The sequence below is a fragment of the Vanellus vanellus genome, assembly GCF_965231255.1.
Source record: "Vanellus vanellus genome assembly, chromosome: 1".
Classification (NCBI taxonomy): Eukaryota; Metazoa; Chordata; class Aves; order Charadriiformes; family Charadriidae; genus Vanellus; species Vanellus vanellus.
In genome coordinates, this window is record NC_138905.1 from 72,555,332 (window position 1) to 72,576,553 (window position 21,222).

A 21,222-nucleotide genomic window follows, 5' to 3' on the forward strand; every position below is an offset into this window, starting at 1 on the left:
AAAGAACAGTGCCCTTACTCTGTTACTGATGTTAACACTTCTGATACAATTTTCTTCCTGGGATGGCTTAAGCAATTGTGTTCCCATAGAATCATATCAGATGCAATAGCTTCTTCCCTATTCTTGCCAACGCTCCGTCTTGAAAATGGTGGAACAGCAGATGATGTAGGCAAGAACTATTTTTTTTTACAGTAACTGAGAATCTTTCTTATGGACAGCATTTTAAATTCATCATTTATGGTTCTGTAGCATCTCTTGTGCACTGCTTAAGTAAAGCAGGCTTAAGACAAAGTTCAGCATCAGGCTCACTTAAATGATAACGAATTTACCCAGGCCCTGAGCATGCACAAGGTCCCAAGCTTTAAGGATATGATGCCACTAAACTCCTTTTGAACATGGACTAAAAAGTGGTTCTTCAAAAAGTGCTAGCCAAAAGTCAAGCTTACTACAAGCTTACTACAATTTGCAAATTCAGTCATAACTAAATATTTCCTTTTTTCTCATGTGCTTGATCAGAACAGCTAAGAGAAATGGACATGATCCTAATCCCTGTTCATTCTCAACTTAATAATTTATTAAATTCATACTTTTATAAATCAGCTGAGGACAGTGGTATTATTTAGGTAACTCTTACATCGTACGTAGATGTGGAATACATCTCACGTAACTTCAAAAGATTAAAAGTTCAATAGAACGAATCTCATCTGAACAGCATACATTTAAGTGAGGAATAAGTATGGAACCCAGCAATGTTTTTTCAGGCAAAAATTCTACAGAGTTGACTTATGAAAGCCTTAAGCTATGGAAAAACAAAGTATGAATTTTCTATATCACAGTAAACATGGTAAGGGACATATTTCATAGAAAGTAACATTTTAAAGTATGTCATGCAGTGACTCCATGATTCAGATGCAATACACTGATTTTGTGTTTGCTACAGAAGACATATGATACTTGGACATCTATTAGACTGAATGCAGCTATGCTTTGAAAGGCTTTAAAACAAACCATCATGTTTAATATGGGTTTTTGGTTTGTTTGGTTGGGTTTTTACCTTACAGAACAGTTTTTAAGGTTGCAAAGTGATACTGGACAGTGTGATATAAAAATATAATGCTACAATCTAAAAAAATATGTTGGTTTATTGAGAAATTTGTTAATGTATTAAATATATTTACAACATCATTGCTATGAAAATATAACAGTATGGGAATACTTTAGCAAGTCTTTCAGGCACACCACTTCAAAAATGTTTTTTCCATGACAAATCCTTTACAAAAATACATCTCTGTGTGTCTGTGTCTTGTCTTTCCTTATTACAGTGTTTCTTCACCACATTTTCATTTGCATTGTTCCTTTTTCAGTTATTGTTCAAAAAAAAAGGTATAAAATGTATCTTATACATCACTGATAACAGGAACAAGCATAAATAACTATTTTGTACGTATGCATGTATTTGTGTTACAAGAGATTAAAAAAAGTCTTTTGTCCTTGAAAGAAAATATGTGCAAAGACTGGAACAATGGGAATTTATTTGTTTTGGTTTGCAATAAAATTTTCAACACCCATCTAATTGCCTTTTCTGACTTCATATCCCAGGGGTCTCAAGCCACCAGCTGAGAAACACTGCCTTAGGGAGAAACACACTGAGAAAGAAAGAATGTTTTTGCAGTAACAGAACTCAATGTAGCTCCATCAACATTGTTATTGAAAAAAATGTAGATTCAGTTTTGCATTTCAATAATATGTTTAAATTTTAGCAAATTCATTTAATCTAAGGAACAAAAAATAAATCAGCAGAAACAGATACACTAACATGTTTAAAGTGAAGATTTTTTAATTTTGGTTCAAAGCATAATGCTGTTTAAAAATGTATACTTTCTTTCCTCTTTTAAAATTAAAACACTGGAAGCCCAAAGAAAAGGAAGAAGGAGAGGAGAGGAGAGGAGAGGAGAGGAGAGGAGAGGAGAGGAGAGGAGAGGAGAGGAGAGGAGAGGAGAGGAGAGGAGAGGAGAGGAGAGGAGAGGAGAGGAGAGGAGAGGAGAGGAGAGGAGAGGAGAGGAGAGGAGAGGAGAGGAGAGGAGAGGAGAGGAGAGGAGAGGAGAGGAGAGGAGAGGAGAGGAGAGGATTGTTCAGTTTAAGCTCAAAATGTTGAGTTTACAGGTCCCCAGAAACTTTGAAGCTGTTCATTATAACACAATGTTTCAATAACTTAAAATTTCCAAAATTAAATTAACCAGGTGTTTGTATAGCTCACAGATTCAGAGTTCAGGTTCAGCAGTACTTAGTTCTACAATCTTTGCCCTGTCATTCACTGTGTATAAATCTGCGCTCTTTAAAGGCAGATACTCTTTTCTGTGTTTAGACTACCAGATGTCCAACATAGGACTACTGTAGCTGCACCATACTATGATAATTTAATTCTTGTTAAGTAATAGTTTAACAAAATCAGAGTAATTTCAGTATTGCTACTCGGGTTTTGATATGCAGGTTTATTCAGTGTTAGTAAACATGGTTCAAAATAACAAGACGCATTACTATAGCTGCCATATTTCCACATAAAATAAACTGCAACCCACAAACTTCACTTAACTTTATTTATATATAAAATAAAACTTTTAATGCATCCAAATCACCAGAATTTGGATTTATGTGAACTGCAAGATGCAAAGCTTTGCAAAAATGTTAGTACGTTAGCTTTTAACAAATGCATGCTTCAGCATTGTACTGAAAACAGTTTTCCTTTAAATAAAAAATTTCCATATCAATCCACATGATTAATTTTCACTTTTTCTCTCTTCTTTATCTTTTCATGCAGTTTTTATTGTGTTGGTTAATTAAGTTTTTGTTATTACCTGAAGTCTATTTCAGACACCAGATGAGCAGTTTCATAAATTGTTTCAGAAGACTAAAAAAAAACAACAAAACAATTTTTTTCCCGCCTATCTTTCACAGAGAGAAATGCAATATTATTACCTCAGGAGAAGGTAGTTTAGTCACCACTGTATCACCAATTGTTGAAGTAAGAAGTTTGTCACCTAGAATACTTTCTAAATATTCTGCCATTACTTCCTGTTGCTTAGGGCTGCAGTGATTCTCCAAAGACAGTACAACTGGATAGTCAGATGCCTGGAAATATAATTTAAAGGCTTTTATTATTAATAAGTAAAAAAAGGACTACTTGATTTCCCAAAATATCTTACAAAACTCCCCTTGGTAATCTGTATTTTCCTTTTATTTTCAAAACTTTCAGAATATAGATAAGTTGTTTCAGGTTAATAACACAATAAAAAAGCTCACAATGTTTACAGAAAAGAGAAAGCACAATTGTAGAAGAGAAAAAATGCATCCTCGGGAAGTTAAGGGGGCTTAAAACACGACTAGACTGATACAGAATTAAAAAACAAAACAAAACAAAACAAAAACAAAACACCACTAGGGAAATAAAATGAAGATCTGTTAGGAGGGACACAGTACTTCATTAGAAAAATCAGGTAATCACAGAATGGTCAGGATTGGAAGGGACCTCTGGAGATCATCTAGTCCAACGCCCCTGCCAGAGCAGGGTCACCTACAGCAGGTTGCACAGGACGGCGTCCAGGTGAGTTTTGAATGTCTCCAGTGTGGGAGACTCCACCACCTCTCTGGGCAGCCTGTTCCAGTGCTCTACTACCCTCAAAGTAAAGAAGTCCCTTGTCATGTTTAGGTGGAACTTCCTATGCTCAGGTTTGTGCCTGTTACCTCTTGTTCTATCACTGGGCACCACTGAAAAGAGACTGTTCCCATCTACCTGGCACTCTCTCTTTAAGTATTTATAAGTATTGATAAAACCTCCCAGGCACACTAAGGCATAGAAAATGATTTAGATAAATTTCAAAGTAGACTTAAAACATTCCAAATTCTAAAAACATCAATGTAGATCATTTTGGTGTTTTTCAAAATTAAAGAAATCTTAATCTCTTCTGATATCCGCTATTCCCAAGAAGCTCTTTCTTTTGCACCTAAAGGTTATAACACAACGGCTCTGAAATTCTGTTGACTAAGTCATCCCAATAGGAAATTATCACATTGGGCAGATGAACAATGTGTATGTATTCACATACATAATGCTGGCCTGAATATAAGAGTTATCTTAATAGTCATTCAGGACTTGTTTTGAGCGGGACTTTTGCCAGAAACCTACACAAAAGACTGAGGCAGTGCCAAAACCTCTCCAGTGTTCGCTGCTTCGCCAGAGATAGGCAGAAGTGACATTGCCCTAATGAGTCATCTGACAAAAAGACAGCAGTAGGTGGTAACCTTTATCAGATGTTGAATTCAAAATAAAAAGGGAGGGAATGGAAAACTGAGTAAGTCTCAAACTCAGCTTTCATCTTACATTTTTCTCTATTTTGTAAATTCAAGCATTATATACAAGACAGTCTGATAGCAACAAGAGAACAAGTGAAGTAACAAAAATTAAATATAAAGAAGGATTAAAACATCAGATTGATTTTGAAGTAATTTTTCACTTCATGTTCAGTCCTTGCTTAAATGACCTCAAGTGAGAATTTGACCTAACAAGCTGAGTAAGACCTTCTGAATTCCTTGCACCAAGTTTGGTTTATAATCATTATCAGCAAAATATGTTTATTGTTCCTTAAATAAAATTTTTTAAAAAGATATTAAGACCAGATAGCAAAATTTTCCTATAATTTATTTCAACAATGCCCACTGCCACATGCGCTGTCTCTGTTTCATATTTTTTTACCCTGGAGAGTCCCTGACAACAACCATGTCCATGGGCTTTTTTAAAGCCACCATCACATTTTAACCAACATATAGATATACACACACATATATAGACACATACCACAAATGCATATTTGTCTATCACTTGAATTACAGAACAAAATGGAATTTTGCTCGTTAAAGTGTGACCGTGATACACAACAGGTTCATTGTTTGAGCCATCCCAACAGTCAATTTCCAGGCAACGACATCCTTTTAAGAGAGCACTTCAAAAGAAAAAGAGAAACAATTTTACAGTCAAAAGAAAGATACCCCACTTTCTTATACAAGTTGCTGTATTTCTGATTACAAGCACATTGAATAATTACAAAACCCCCTACTTTTTCATCACAAAAGAAAATAAATCCTATAGAATTATACAGATATGAGACAGAGCTATATTTTCTGTTATTTATCGTAGGCATGTTAGGCATAAAACTTTATTAGAGCATTAAGGAGTAATCTGGATTATCTGAATAACCTTCATTAACAGACTAAAAATGAGGGTCAAAGATTTAAATAAAAGAATTTTGGAATGATGGCAAATTGTTGCTTAAAATAGAAGAAGAATTGTTTGAAAGGGCCTTTTTTATTACTATTCCAGGATTTGTCTGCAAGTTTGAAAATCATTATACTTAAAAATTACAGAATCGCACTTACAGAATCAGGTTGTGCTTGGTCTTTATATAATTCAGTTGTTCTCTCCCCACCTTATTTCTAAGAGGGAATTCTGAAGTTTCTTAGATGCCTTAAATATACTTTGTTTTAATTATTAATATGTTAATAGCACCCCTTAAAGATCTTAGCCTTGTAGTATTTGGCTTGTTGTTAATTTAAACACTTCTTGTAGACTATTTTACTTAATTACCAATCTGTCTTTTACATGCTGCCCTTTACATGCTAACGATATCTCAAAGATGCTTGTAGATTATTTTAGCATTTTCTATTTTATATTTTCCCTACACAAAGAGTAGATACAGAGAAATTGCAATTTGCAGGCAGTATTAATGTCATATCATTTTAAATACTGTTAGAAATAAATTCACTAGTGTTCCTGATGATTGCAAGCCATTATAGAATATACAGACATCAACCCAAACAAAAAAAGTTCACATAGATGATGGTTCCAACTGCTTTCACTTCACTAAAGTAGTAAAAAGTAATAGGAATGATGGACACCTGTCTTCTAAATTCTTTATACTTTCTGTCCCTCTCTGTATTGCCTTTATTACATAATCCATTTTCTCCCTCCCTGATCATTTCTTCTAAATGTGTCTGGGCAATGAGGCATCCTGGTTTACTTCTCTTGGAGTCAGATGATCCACATTCAAAGACAAAATTTCTTCTCCCTCCTGGCTACCATACTGACTATTTTTTTGGTTGTTTTTTGTTGTTTCTAAATTGACTGCACTGGAACATACATTGATCACAGATATCCTGACATATTACACTGTACTGTGACCTTATGTCTTATGTATTGATCAGATCAGAGTTTTCCCAGGAATTTTATATTTATTTCAGGTAGTTATTTATTCTTGCATGGCATGTTGAGATTAAAAACTGTTTTAATCATATACTGTGCAGCACACTATAGATTTCATTTGCTGTGAGGTAGATTTTTTGAGATGGAAGTGAACAAATAGATTGTTTCCGGACTATGAACAGATGATTTGGCAAATAGATCGAAACACAAAATAAAACACCACTTTCACATTTTTTTCTTGTATCTGTGATGGTTTTGTTCCTTATTGTCAACCAGGATTATATGTGACTTATTATTCATTAAAAAAAAAAAAAAGCCAAAGAATGCTTAAAATACTAAAAATAAGTATATAAATACCTGGTATATCCCCATAAATCACTGGGCCCTATTAGTTGGTCAGATATCAAGTAGGTGTTGTGAGAAGATGAAATAAAATAGTCACATAATGGGTGGTTCATATCTTGGTAGATGGTCCTGTGATCGTTTTTAAATATCGAACAGTCTTCTGAGCTCATGTACCTTATAAATCCTTCAAATGACATCTGCCTTCTTTTCCTCACTGAGCAAAAAAGAAAACAAACATTTCTGGTGTGAAGCTAAACTGATGGTTATGTCTGTGTCTATCCATAATTTTTAATAGCCAATTCTGAACATTGCTAAAGGTTATACACCATAACACTTTCCTGCAATTTTAAAATTAATAACAAACAATATAAGCACAAACATCAGATGTGTGCAATTCTGGAGATTAATTCCTGTGGTTCAAAATTATGAGACAGTTTTATTCTCCTATGGACCCCAGTAAGACGAGTTTGCAGTAGTCCTAATTAAATACAAAGGAAAATATTTTTTGTTGTTTAGTTTTGAAAAGTAATATGCCAGTCAATGCACAAAGAGAATCTTCTCTTCTCTGTAGAAAGAAAAGGAATTGTTCTCCAAAATGTCAGTTGGAGACTACCAAAATAAGATTGCAGAAACTATGATTCCTAGCACCAAATGTCTTCCTCAGTGGTGGAAAGTTCTGAATAATTAGTAATGAAATAATGTCTAAATTAGAAGTATTTGAAATAAAAATAGCATGTTAATAAAATAAATGACTGCCCACAAAAATGAGTTTCAAATCAAGCTTATTATATTACTTCATCTATAACAAAATGTGCTAATTGCCTCCATACCAGTGATAGTCATCCCATTTGTTTTGGTTTTAACTGATTTAATGGCAAACAGACCCATTATACTGCCAAATGCTGCTCTAATGTCATGCTTCAAATGAAATAATTTTGCAAATGATATAATCTCAGAAGTCAGCTTTGTTTCAAAACATAACCCAGTTTTAGTTAGTCAGGGATTTTGCCCATTTCTGGCTGCAAAATAATCTTGTTTTTGATATCATAATACGCTACTGATAATTAAGCAGTAAGTCATTCAAGATTGCTTTTTGTTAACAATAACTTAAACAAGTCAATGAATACAAAGTTTTGACAAAAAAAAAAAACACAAAACAAACCAAAACCAAACCCCAAAACACTTATCTGACTTGTTAATTCTCGATACAGCTACAAGAATCATGATTTACAGGTTAGAGTTGCAATCATCAGTCTTCAGTAGGTGTACAGACCGAAAGTTTTATATTTAAATGAGGATTTATTAAAATCATTCTGATGATGGTAACACAAAGAAAATAATTATTTCTAAGTTATACAGTGTTTTGAACTAGAAAACTTTGCAATGTTTTAAAATGCTAAACACAAATAGAAAATAAGGTTGAAAGCCCTCCAGAGATCATACATACATACACCGTTGTCCTTAACTATAAAAAATCTTACTCCTACCAGAAGTCTGTTGAAGCTATTCTTAAAGACTTCCATTGATGAAGAATCCACAGATAACCTAGTAATCCCGTTTCAGCACTAAGTAACCTTAACATTAGAAATTTTTCTATAATGTTTACCTTGAAACTTCCTTGATATTAAAAATATTTGCTCTGTTTTGTATTATTCGTCTCCTTTTCTTTTTTTTTTTTTCAATGTCTTATACACATATGAAGATGGCTCTTACACTTCTCCTCATTCCATTGTTTTCCAGAAGAAACAAGTTCCATGCACTGTATCTTTCTGTTTAGGTTAAGTTTGCTTAGACTTCTGATAATTTTCACTGTTTTTCTACAACTTTTCCCATCTGGTGAACTTCCCTCTTGATGTTTGATGCCCTAAATGGAGTGCAGTGCTTCTTCTTACTGAACTCCATCCTTCTTTTCTATATCATCAATTTGCCAAGATAATTTTGACTCCTAATCTTGTTTCCTGTTATAGCTGAAGTATACAGCACTACAGTGTAAATAATACTGGGATGTACCTTCTTATTCTCACTGTGCCTCTAATCCTATCCATGAAACTACTGAATAATGAGCATTATTTTTTAAATAGATATATAACAAGTTTTAAAAAATAAAGTGCATTTGGTTGGCATAAAATCATAGAATGACAGAATGGTTACAGTTGGAAGGGAGCTTAAAGATCATCTAGTTCCAACTCCCATGCCATGCGCAGGGACATCTTCCACTAGACCAGGTTGCTCAAAGCCCCATCCAGTCTGGCCTTGAACACCTCCAGGAATGGGGCATCCACGGCTTCTCTGGGCAATCTATGCCAGTGTCTCACCACCCCCAGAGTAAAACATTTCTCCCTAATATCTAATATAAATCTACCCTCATCTAGTTTAAACCATTACCCCTTGTCATATCGCTACACTCCCTAATAAAGAGTTCCTCCTAATATTTCCTGTAGGCCTCCTTTAAGTACTGGAAGGCTGCTATAACGTCTCCCTGGAGCCTTCTCTTCTCCAGGCTGAACAACCCCAATTCTCTCAGCCTGTCCTCATAGGAGAGGTGCTCCAGCTCTCTGATCATATTTGTGGCCCTCCTCTGGACCCGCTGCAACAGGTCCATGTCCTTCTTATGTTGGGGGCTCCAGAGCTGGATGCAGTACTCCAGGTGGTGTCTCACGAGAGCAGAGCAGAGGGGCAGAATCACGTCCCTCGACCTGCTGGCCACACTTCTTTTGATGCAGCCCAGGGTACAGTTGGCTTTCTGAGCTGCAAGCACGCATTGCCAGCTCACATTGAGTTTCTCATCAACTCTCAAGTCCTTCTCCTCAGGGCTGCTGTGAATCCATTCTCCGCCCAGACTGTATTTGTGGTTGGGATTTGCCCCAACCCAGGTGCAGGACCTTGCACCTGGCCTTGTTAAACTTCATGAGGTTCGCATGGGCCCACCTCTCAAGCCTGTCCAGGTCCCTCTGGATGGCATCCCTTCCCTCCAGCATGTAGACTGCTGGCGTCATCAGCAAACTTGCTGAGGGTGCACTCAATCCCCCGTCCATGTCACCAACAAAGATGTTAAACAGCACCGGTCCCAGAACCGACCCCTGAGGAACACCACTTGTCACTGCTCGCCACTTGGACATGGAGCTGTTGACTGCAATTCGTTGAGCGCAGCCATCCAGCCAATTCCTCATCCATCAAGTAGTCCATCGGTCAAATCCATGTGTCTCCAATTTAGAGACAAGGATGTTGTGCAAGACCATGTCAAATGCTCATTTGCTTTTCCCTCAGCCATCAACACTGTAACACCATTGTAGAAGGCCACCGAATTTCAGCACGATTTGCCCTTAGTGAAGCCATGTTGGCTGTCACCGATCACCTTCTTATTTTCTTTGTGCCTTAGCAAAGCTTCCAGGAGGATCTGCTCCATGTTTTTGCAGGGCACAGAGTTGAGACAGACTGGCCTGTAGTTCCCTTTTTACCCCTTTTAAAAATGAGGGTTATGTTTCCCCTTTTCAAGTCAGCTGGAACTTCACCGGACTGCCACAGCTTCTCAAATATTATGGCTAGTGGCTTAGCAACTTCATCCATGAGTTCCCTCAGGACCTGCAGATAAATCTCATTGGGTCCCATGGACTTGTGCACCTTCTGGTTCCTCCGATGGTCTCAAACCTGATCTTCTCCTGCAGTGGTCAGTTTTTCATTCTCCCAGTCCTTGCCTTTGCCTTCTGTGACTTGGGCGGTGTGGCTAGAGCCCTTGCCAGTGAAGACCAAGGCAAAAAAGTCATTGAGCACCTCAGCTTTCCGCATATCCCAGGTGACCAGGTCTCCCGTTTCCTTTCGGAGAGGGCCCACATTTTCCTTAGTGTTTTCTTTAATCTCATTTAATGATTCAAGACTTCTATTCAAAATTAATAATAAAGTGGAGAGATAATCAAATGTTTGTGTAGAACAAAATTGACATTTGGATGTTAGTAAGACAAAACTGTCAGGTGTGAATCACATATTCACTACTTTTATGATCAATTCCACAAAATAGTTCCTTCAGCCAAAAATGCAAGCTTTAACACTTATAAAAAAATCTGTTAATGCATCATTTTGCTATTAGAAGTTTAAATTGTACAATAAAAAGGGAAGAGTAATGTATTCCATACCATTCCTGAACAAACTACATCACCCTCAGAGAGTTAATTCAGAGTTATCTGGCTCAATAGCATTGAAAATTCTTCTCTCTCTGCACACAAATGTTAGGGATGCACTAAATGTTATAGATGGACTTATCAACATTGTATATGAAATCTAGTCACTGTTTTCATCTTAATCTTGACATACCAGTGCTATCAAGTTTATCAGATAATGGTTGTTACTGTTAGCAAACCAGTCAATCAAGTGTCAAAATCTGCCCTTTTCCCTTTCTGCAATACACAGGACAAGGATGACAGATGAGTCCAACAGATCTTCCTGATGAAGAATATTCTATACCAAATTCAGAATGACAGTTACACAAAGTGGTCTATTACAACACCATACGAATAAACTATCATGTCAATCATATCTGGAACTTTCCAATAAATTGGTTTGAGTGGGAGTATTAGTTCACTCAAAGGAGCATGAACAATACAGCTATTATTTCCTTCAATAAGATTATTTCCAATTACAAGACAAACAATTTTATCGCAGATGAAGAAACAAAAAAGAATTTGGCTCAGCACCTGAAATTTAAACCAGATATTAAATTAAAACTATAGAAACTCCAGTTGATATTTACAAATGTGTTTTCTAACTGACTAAAGATTCTTCATTGTTTAACTGCTTTATAGCTATTAATTTTTCCATCAAAATAGATAACTCAAAACAAAATGAACCTTTTAAACTAGTAGCTTATTATAAAATTAATTAGTAAATACATTAGTTCTCAAAAACAGTAGAATATATTCAATAAAATATGTTCTAATTTAAAAGGCAAACTCAGAAATTAATGGCATAAGGAATCAAAGATTTTTAGCATAAACTATGCATACCTTCTTCAATAGGTTCATACTTCAAAATGATTTCTAAGGCAGTCATTTCACAAGCTTCAGTTTCATATTGTTCATTTCTGAGAAATTCAATCAGCTCGGTGTCAGCTAGAATTTTGCAGTTTGGAGAGTAAGCACGGAAAAGTTCATGAAATTCAGGTCTATGTACAATAGCTCGATAAATTGCCCTGAAGTCTTCTATGTTAATTGTATGTGCCTTCCGTTTGTCAACTGTTTTCTGAAAAAAAAAAGTCAAAACAATCAATACAAATCATACAGAACACTAACTGATCATGAGTGAAAACAATAGAGAAAAGCTCAGGCAACAGAGACTGCAATGCATTATCAAATTATATTCTTCTACTTCTATATGCAACTTTTAGATTTGACTTTGTGTGTTGAAAATATTTTACACAAATTAAAATGTATCATATGACATAATCAGCATCTAATAATTACAATAAATTTCTATATAAAGTATATGCAATATTAAAACACATTATATAAAACCTTTAAAATGCTATGCAGTAAAATAAATCTGCAGCATAAAAATTACCGAGTGGAAAATATATTTAATCTAATACCTCTCTAAAAGAGACTTAAACCATATGGTAAATACCATCAGTTAAATTTACATAAAACATACAGCAAACAGTAATCTAGAAAATAAAAGAAGGATGACCAAATTATCTTGAGATCCAAGTTTTCAATACATCAAATAAGAAAAACTATTAAAGTTCAGAGACAAGATACTTTATAATAACCTATGACATCGTGTTCTATTCTTAACAAGTCAGAATGTTTAACTCAGATTAGTTATTCACGCTTTCAGAATTCTTTAACTGTAAACTTGTTTTCATAGAGCTTACAAAATGTTACCACATTAATTAATTTCGGTGTTTCGGTATAAAATCCACTAGAAAAATAAAAAGGGCAAAAGAATTGGAGTAGAATAATACTGTTTTACTATTTCTGCCATTTATTTTTTCTCAGGCTTAACAATTTTATTTATCCTTTAAAAGTTTCTACATTAAATATGTAATTGTGTGTATGAAATATAATGTTTCTAACAGTTTACCTTGTATTATTCTTAAAAGCTGCCAAATTAAGAGAAACTTTGGAAATTTAGTGACAAAATTACTCATAAAAATCATAAATAAATGACAATTCATTGCCTCATTGATTATCATTGTAAGCTGAGCAAAGTTCATAATTTTTAGCTTCTGAAACTGAGACTACCAAATTATTTTATATATAAATTTTTATATATATTTATATATTTAAATATAAATTTATATATAAATATGCTATTCAGCATCTAATAACATGGCACCTACTATGGTTACTAAAGCTTCCCCAAAAATGTCCACAAACATAAAGTGGAGCTTACTTAAGTTTTGGCTGCTTTTTGATTACAACTAAACTAGGTTAGTTTTGAAGGGACACCATAAAAACTAAAAGCCTAATGATACATTACCAACTTCTTCTTATGCAGTACAGTTCCTACTAAGAGATATCTGAATAAGTACAGCAATAAAAGTAAAAATACATTAGAGAATCAAAACAAGTACAGAAGTAAATTTCATGAGAAGTTCCAGCCAAAAATTTTACAAATCAGTACTTAAGTATTTGCTTCGAGTTTGTAAAAGAGAATTGTAACAATAATTTTTAACGAAAAGCACCGGCAAGAAAATAATTCAGTACAAATGTTAATAATATGCATTTCATTACCACTTGAGAAATCCCACATATCAGGCTGATATCCTCAATCTAATTTTTAACACCTTTTAAGAAAACTGCAAATTTACTCATAACTGTTAAATAGAAAAAGAAAATACCAACTTATTTTGGAATTAAACAATCTATCAGGACTCGGGCAACATTCACTTAGATATTGGCACAAAGTGAAGCTTGGCAAAAAATTAAATTTTCTGCCTCAGTCTCCTTCTCCTCTTGATGAAATACAGGCAATAATACTACACAGGAGAGCTTTTCAAATTCAAGTTATGAAATTGATATCAATATAAAAAAAGATTTTTACAAATTTTTTGTTGGTAGATTTTTATTATTTGTATAAATGCACATCAAATCTTTGCTATTCAGAAAAAGAAATACCTTGACAAAGACTTAGTCTTGAGATGAATTATATAAAAATGTCTTATTCCTTAAAAATGTTAATGTTTGTAATGCTGATATTGCTCAAAGAAGCATTACAGTAAAATAAATTCAAAGAGAATAGACTAGAAAAAACATTAGTCTTTAAAAACTGTTTTCTATGAAATTGATTTTGTCGTGTATAACCATTCAATTAACTGTTGATGTATAGTTACTCACAATGATGCCAGCAAGATTTCCTTCCAGACTGCTTTGCATTTTTAGGTGCTATTATACTGATGAACAACTTGAGCTCCAAAACTATAGAAAATACTCAAATCTCTATCAAATAGTAATGAATACCTAACAGTCCTGCTACAAATAAGTAGATCAGACTGTTGAGTATATTATACTGTTAAATATAACTAGATCAGACTTGTTCTATGCACGTCACTTCCTCTAACAATTACTCTCTTCTCCACCCACAATTGATCATCTCTCTCAAATTTCTGTCAGAAAGCAAAGTAGGTGGAAAATACAGGAAACAATGAGAAACAGTTTCAAGTTCTCATGAGGTTCCCAAGGTTGGCAACTCTCTCAATGCGGTGCAAGTTCAAAACCCACAGGCAGTCTTTTTAGCAAGGGCTGAGTTCACGCTGCTGATTTTACCTTGGCTCAACAAGGCAGAGAACAAAGAGAGAGGAACAAGAGAGTGAGGACATTCTAATGCCTTCCCTCTGCCTGTCAGCATGATGTGACCTAAAAGTTTATGACTTGCCATAGCTAATTCTCCTCTGTCGAATCTGGACAGAATCAGCCAATTTGAGAATTACAAAATTCTCAAAGAAATCATGTATATATATAGCCACTTGGCCTCATTCCCCCAGGAAAACAGCTTTACCAAACAGATGTTTTTGGTAAAAAAGAGAGCTAAAAATAAAAATCATACATCTTTTGAGTAATTACTAGAGCAAGCCTGAAGAACACAAAATCCTAATATGTCCAAAGGCACTCAATTTTACAGTATTTGCTCACTAGGACTGCATCCACTTGATGGTAGTTTGCTTACCTACATTAAATTATTAGTAAGTCCAATTTCTAGTTGTATCATGTGACCTTCATCTCTTAACTGTTGCCTTATCTCAAGGCCACATCCGTCCCCAGGGGTTAGAGTGCAATTCCCATCTATTTGGACACACCTCTTAAATACTTCAAAGGAGAGGTATAGTGGAAAATTGAATGAACAGGTGTGCTGAATCTGTGTTGACCTGAAGCCTGAGCAGATCAGACAACTCCATATTGTCCTCCTGGCTAAAGGACTTTTAGGAAGTCACTCTAATGGCCCTGCCCAATATCAGATAGGCATGCCTGGGCTCGTTCGCTTGACCACAGAAGCAGCTGGATGGGATGAAACCAGAATATTTAATTTTTTCTTAAATGAGGCCTTGTTAGAAAAAGGCTGGGAATCAAGACCTACAAGTTTTCCATCACGCTACACTATTTTGGTTTGGTTGTAATTACTCAGTTATCTATTTTACACAGAAACAAAAGATCTGAACAAGGCAAATTATTTGCTGATTTAGCACACTCTATTAGTATGAAATCCACTTCTCAAAACATTAGTTTTAAAAAGTCAGCAAATAGACGACACATATGTAACTGGACTACTAAACGTATTTAATTGCTTAATCTATATATTCCTCACCTTGAATACATGTTTTACATGTGCAAAATCAAAAGACATTTGCAGTGTTTCAAGTAGCTTCATTGTGCTGTCTAAATCAATCTTCCCAGTCCTGAACTCATTCTGAATGATGGACAAAAACCACGTATGAGAGACCAGGTTAAGGAAACTTGTGGCCCATGTCATTGCCTTTTAATAGGTGAGGAGGGGGAGAAGATTAATTTTCTTAAACCTAACAAGCTTGTACTTTGCCTTTCTCATCCTCTAGAACGTTCTTGTCTTCTGATTTCTGATGATGAAGCAGGCTCTGAGGTACACAGGAAGACATTTTTGCTCCACACCCAGAGACTCTGAGGGCAAACGTGACAAAAAGGGCCAGAGAAGGAGAAGGGGAGGGTATGGAGGAAATCAAGGGGTGGTGAGGGTCAAAGAAAGGGGTGCAGTGAGAGGAGGGAAATATGGGGAGGCCATAAGGGGATTCAGGTGCTCTGGGGAATGGCGGGAAGACGAGTACTGACAAAAAGCAGCAACGAGGTGAGGGCGCCCAGCATTGTGCCCACCCAACCAACCTCAACCAGCCAGGACCAGGCCGGACTGGACTGGCTGCCCCAGGCCCTCCTCTGCCACCCATCTGGGGGGTCCCATGCGTGCACAGGCCAGGCCCGGGCCTGGGGGAAAAAGAGGCACACAGGGGGAGGTCACACAATGGCAGTTGCCGCAGGGCAGGGAAAGGAGAGGAGAGGAGGAGGAGGAGGTAGAGCAGGAGGAGGATATCTGTTCTCCTCCATGGTGGCTCTGCATCGCCTGCTCTGGTCTCTTCACTGCGGTGATGTTGGCAGCGTTTGGCAGGACATCACCTCGGCTTGCTCCAGTTCCCAGTGGGGCCCTTTCCCTTCCCTCACACCCTCGCACCCCTGCCGGGGATGCCCCGCACCTTCTCAGCACAGCCCCCACCCTCGGCCCCCCCACCAGCGCTGCCCCAGGTGCCGCTGTGAGGTCACAAACTGCGGGCCCCCAGCACAGGCACCTTCCCACCACTGTTCCCCCCACACCTCCACCGCCATCTTGTGCCTTTTCCTTCCAGCACAAAGCAGCTCACCTGCCCTCCCCTGCCCTGCACTTTCCCATCCTTTGGATAGCCTTCACCCCCAGCCTGTGTGCAAGGAAGGAGCTGTGTGAGATGGAGGTGTCTCTCATTTGCGACCTGCTGTGCCAGTCCCCTCCAGGGGAGTTCGGCCAGGTTGTCTGAGATGTCTCTGCTCTGGTCCAAGATGCCAAGCTTGACCAGCAAACCCCATCAGCATGGTGTGATGCTAGATGAGGGGCAGCTGTGGCGAGAGGCCCTCCATGAGCTGCCACTTTCCTTTGGGAAACTGCTGGGTGTTCAAAAAAAGCCTGGGGAAGAGGCAGGTGTTTGTGGCCTGCATTGAGGCTCAGCAGTACCAGCCTTCAAATCACTGGAACGGCCTTTGGAAGTCAGACTGGGCTTTTGCCCTGACTCCTTTTACCACTCAGGTTACAGGGATCTTTCTCCTCCAGATACACAGCTTCAGAGATGCCAGCCTCCATGTTACTGTCAGCAAGTCTGTGAGTGAGACTCTAAATGTGATAGACCAAAGTCAGTTTGCCACAGATTTTGTGAAATTTGTGAAAGCTGAGGTCACCAAGTTTCATGTTGCCATTCTGGAAAACATTCGGGCTTTGTCAGGAGATATATGGGGGAAAAGTCTGTGTAGGACCCTGTTACTCACACTTTTATGAATTGGAATAAACTATTGAATGATCAGCATCTGAATACCAATGTCTCCAATACAGAAGTGCCTCCATGCACACTATTTGAAATGGTCTAAATAAAAAAAAAAAAAAAGAAAAAAAAAAAGAAAAAGAAAAAACGAGGGTGTTTAACTGATTTATTTCTGGATTACTCAGGACATTGGAGAAACTGTCATCAGTCAATAACCACTTTGAAAACAACTCAGGTCTGAAGTGACTGAAAATAACATGCTGGGTTTTTTTGTTTTCTTCATGTACATTTCAACTGCTGCTAGAGGTACTAGTAATGGTCACTGTCAAATGCAGTACAGTGCCACAAGTGAGCCAGCAAACTCCTTTCCTCTGTAATTTTACCCATTATTATATTTACTTACATAACTTTTTACTATATGTAACATTAGTTATATGGAAATTGGTAAGGTAGGTTGGCAAAGATATTGAAGCATTATTTCTAGATTTTTTCATGGATACTGAAACCCAGGAAATTCATCCTTCAGGCTTTGCTTGTGCATACCTCTCTGTATGCACAAGAGACATCCCTAAGAGTCACACGAACAAAGGGAGATCAGTACATAGGAGGAATAAATTTCTTATAGCTAGTGCAGAAGACATTTCAGGACTGATCAGGGATGTATGCTGGGTGTTGCAGCATTACAGAATAAAGCAATGCTACTTCCCTCCTCCCAATGTTTATTACAAATGCCAAACGAATTTATATGATTTTGTTTTACTTTCAAACTATTAAAGTTATGCTTTGCTAACATGTTTATGACAATAAATGTAATGCCTACTACACTTGCTGTTTTATGTAAACACAACTTTTAATTAGAGTTTAATTAGAAACCAACTATAATTTCAAGCAGTAATGTAACCTCTAAACTTGCTAAAAATATTGATGGAAACATTTAAACATTATTCTTATAAATATTAGATGTTTTTAATGTAAGCATAAGATTTTGCTTTTGTTCATCACTGCTGGTGGCAATTGCATTGTCACATGGGTTGAACATGCCCTTTTGTAAATAATGATCAAAGTTTTTATGGTTTCAGTGCTCAGACTGGCCATGATTGCTTTCATTGTCTTTGTTTTAAAATGTAGGAAAGAACTATGCATTGTCATGGTTTTGGGGATAACCAACATCGTGTGAGAATGCCATCTTCAGATTATTCTTCTGACGCAAAATGAAGATTTTGCATCTGCACTTATACGTGATTTGGGAGGACCCTTACTATATACATCTGGATACAATAATTAATTACCCAGAGAAACCAATAACAAAAAGGTGTCTAATATAAAAGCCATCATCCTACATCATTCTATATTGTTGATGACAAAGTCATATGCTCAATTTTTATTTATAAGCATACTAATTTACAAAGCCTTATTGCAGAAGATGAGGTTGTAGTGTTGCCAATATTTGAATGAAACTGAAATAAATGAGAGAGTTCCTTTGATATATACTGATTTTCTTCAGATTTGCATTCACTAGAGCACATTTTTCATCTGATTGTTCATCTTTATGGTCACTCAGCACAAAGATTCTGGGAGTGTTGTACTAATTTATGTGCAGAAAGGCACTCATCACACAGGGTTTCCTTCCCACAAACAGAAAGCAGACTGCTGCGCTTGCTACAATGTCCCTTGACAATGCCTTTTACAGATGCCCATTTGCTAAAGAATCTGCACCGTGCACTTGAAGAGGAAGAAGTATGGAGCACAGAGAGCATTTTCTGTGCTCCTTCGGTTCTTCACAGAAAGCTGCATTACCTATGGGTCATTCTCTTTTCACCCCACAGCTGCTACTGAGATGCGTCCAATACAGTCCTTTTAGTGCCTATGTTGCTGCTGGACACTATTCAATGAGCAAGCAGCTGTCTTTATGTGGTATTTATTTGAATATGTGATTATTTCTTTATTGAAAACCAGAGTAATTTTATTAAAAACGTTATGCAACCCAGAGCTGCTATAATGAAGATGGCCTCTTGTGAGTGTAGTTCACTTCTGCAGTACAGAATAATAGATGAAATTATGGACATAAATTTAAGTGCTAACAGAAACAGGGACATAGCACTAGAAATTTTGTACTGTCAAAAAAGCACTTTGTTAAAACACAGACATTGAACATGAACTAACAGTAAGAAACAGTAGGGATCAATGGAAAAGGCTAAGCAGTTAGATGACTTTCAGTTTCAACATTTATTCCACCAGATCAATCCCTTGTGAGATGCAAATATATGACATTTTGCAATATACTGTTCTGTAGAATTAAATTCTCTCTTCTTTATAATGCAGTTTCTATATGGCAAAACTGTAGCAAGGAGTGCAATAACAAAAACATTTAATATTGTAAGATTAGATACTTTTTCTATCTTCCCTCTCAGTCTACCTTTATGAACTTTCCATTTTCCTTCAATTTCCTTTCTCTATAAAAGAGGCAACCTATGATACCAGAATCTGCAACAGAGCTGCATCAGAGGGATGGAGTTTGGGCAGAGTAAATGTTCTGATCTGGCTGAAAATACCTACTTATTTTTTGCGAGGCCTATGAAATTAATCTGGAAAGAGTAATTTCAATACAGGTTTTGAAAATGTTCCCTCTACACTCTCTATTATGGGACTGGAATCTTTTTTTTTCTTTTGGAAAGTTGAAACTTGGGGAGGAAGAAACATTATGAGAAGAAAGCAAAGGTGTACAACTCAATTGAAAACTTTACTCACCTTTTACATATACACTTTTGTGACTCTGAATATGTTTGAGATTTAGTTGCATTTTCTTACTCTTTGCCCATACCAGCCTTTTTTGTTGTATAGGGAATACATTCCAACTCATGTTATTTTTATTACTAAAATCCCCCTCCTTTTCTGTCTACTGCTTTGAAAATCATTCACATTCTTATAGCTTCTTGTGAATCCATATCTTTTTATCGGCATCAGTAGCCTGTATTTTAATAAAAGAAATGAATAGGCATATATAACTAAAACAAAAAATAAACTGTCAAACTGTCTCTTACAATAGGTTTCTCCTGCAGCCAGGAGTATAGCATACCTAGAATTGAAGCTATATCTACCTATTTACAATCACAACTATCTACTGTTAAAGACTTGCTTTGTGCCTGCAAAACCACATTATCGTCGAGTATCTTTCTGTAATATGCTTCTAATAGTGCTTTCTCCTTCTTCTTACCTTTGGTTGTTACTGAGTGGCCATGATTATTTATCTCAAGGAGAAGATCACCTACTCTATCTGTTCAGAACATTTATGCGATGACATGTAATTTTCTTTCAAAATAAAATGTGGATTTTGTTGAAACTCTGATCCTCCATTTACAGGCTTGCAGACTCATTGGAATCATTAAGTTGGTACAAATGCACCTGAGCCAGATTGGCTCAAATTTTTGATTTCTGAAAACAATTTTCCATCTACCATTAATTGTTGGTGCAAAGAAAATGATCATTTTTATTACACCAGTAACATTAAAGCTTAGCTTGGACTTCATTGTCAGCTTCCAGCTGCATTAAAATTGGAAGAAAATCAACACTTAGTATTTGGATTGAATATTTAATGTTCACGTTATAAACTTTGCTTCATGTTTTGCTAGTACTGCAGCAGGTGGAAAACCTATCAAAATGAGGATGCAGCAAAAAAAGTTTCCTCATTTCATTTTCAAATATATGTGTTGAATTAAAAGCAACTTTCTTTGTAGTTTCAGAACAGATAGACAAGTCTTTAACAGGCACTAAAGACTCAAGTTATCTCTTTGCAGAAACCAAGGTCTATCAATATTCCTAGTCATTGGAAGAAATTCATCTTTTCCCCCTTACATTCTCCAGAAATGGTACTAATTCTTTCTTTGCTTCATTCATGGAATGAAAAGGACAATATTGTGAAAATAAAACACCTCTACTTGTATGTTATCTAGGCTGCAGTCTGTATTAAAATCTCTACTGTATTCATTACTCCCTACTCCTTATCAAGTTGTGGAGTAGAAAGGAAAACATGATTTTGCAACAGAGGAAATAAAAGGCAAGGAAATACAAAGAATGTTCTGTCAAGTGTATACCTCTCACTGGTTTCAAA

The 21,222-nt window shown here is 36.4% G+C and overlaps 2 protein-coding genes across 2 annotated transcripts in view; one reads left to right on the forward strand and one right to left on the reverse strand.

The window, feature by feature from the left end:
* PLCZ1 (phospholipase C zeta 1) overlaps positions 1 to 15,556 on the reverse strand; it is a gene marked incomplete at both ends in the record, with an annotated part of 49,775 nt that extends 34,219 nt beyond the window's left edge. The window contains 5 exons of the mRNA XM_082480661.1: positions 2,977 to 3,129; positions 4,853 to 4,997; positions 6,611 to 6,812; positions 11,596 to 11,830; positions 15,392 to 15,556. Coding sequence (XP_082336787.1) covers positions 2,977 to 3,129; positions 4,853 to 4,997; positions 6,611 to 6,812; positions 11,596 to 11,830; positions 15,392 to 15,556 — 900 coding nt within the window. The remainder of the gene's footprint in view (positions 1 to 2,976; positions 3,130 to 4,852; positions 4,998 to 6,610; positions 6,813 to 11,595; positions 11,831 to 15,391) is intronic.
* Positions 15,557 to 16,013: 457 nt separating this feature from the next.
* Positions 16,014 to 17,220, forward strand: CAPZA3 (capping actin protein of muscle Z-line subunit alpha 3; the record flags this gene model as incomplete). Its single annotated transcript, XM_082480767.1, is given in 4 exon segments — positions 16,014 to 16,600; positions 16,650 to 16,721; positions 16,723 to 17,105; positions 17,108 to 17,220. Coding segments are annotated over 4 exon segments (1,155 nt in total).
* Positions 17,221 to 21,222: the final 4,002 nt, after the last annotated feature.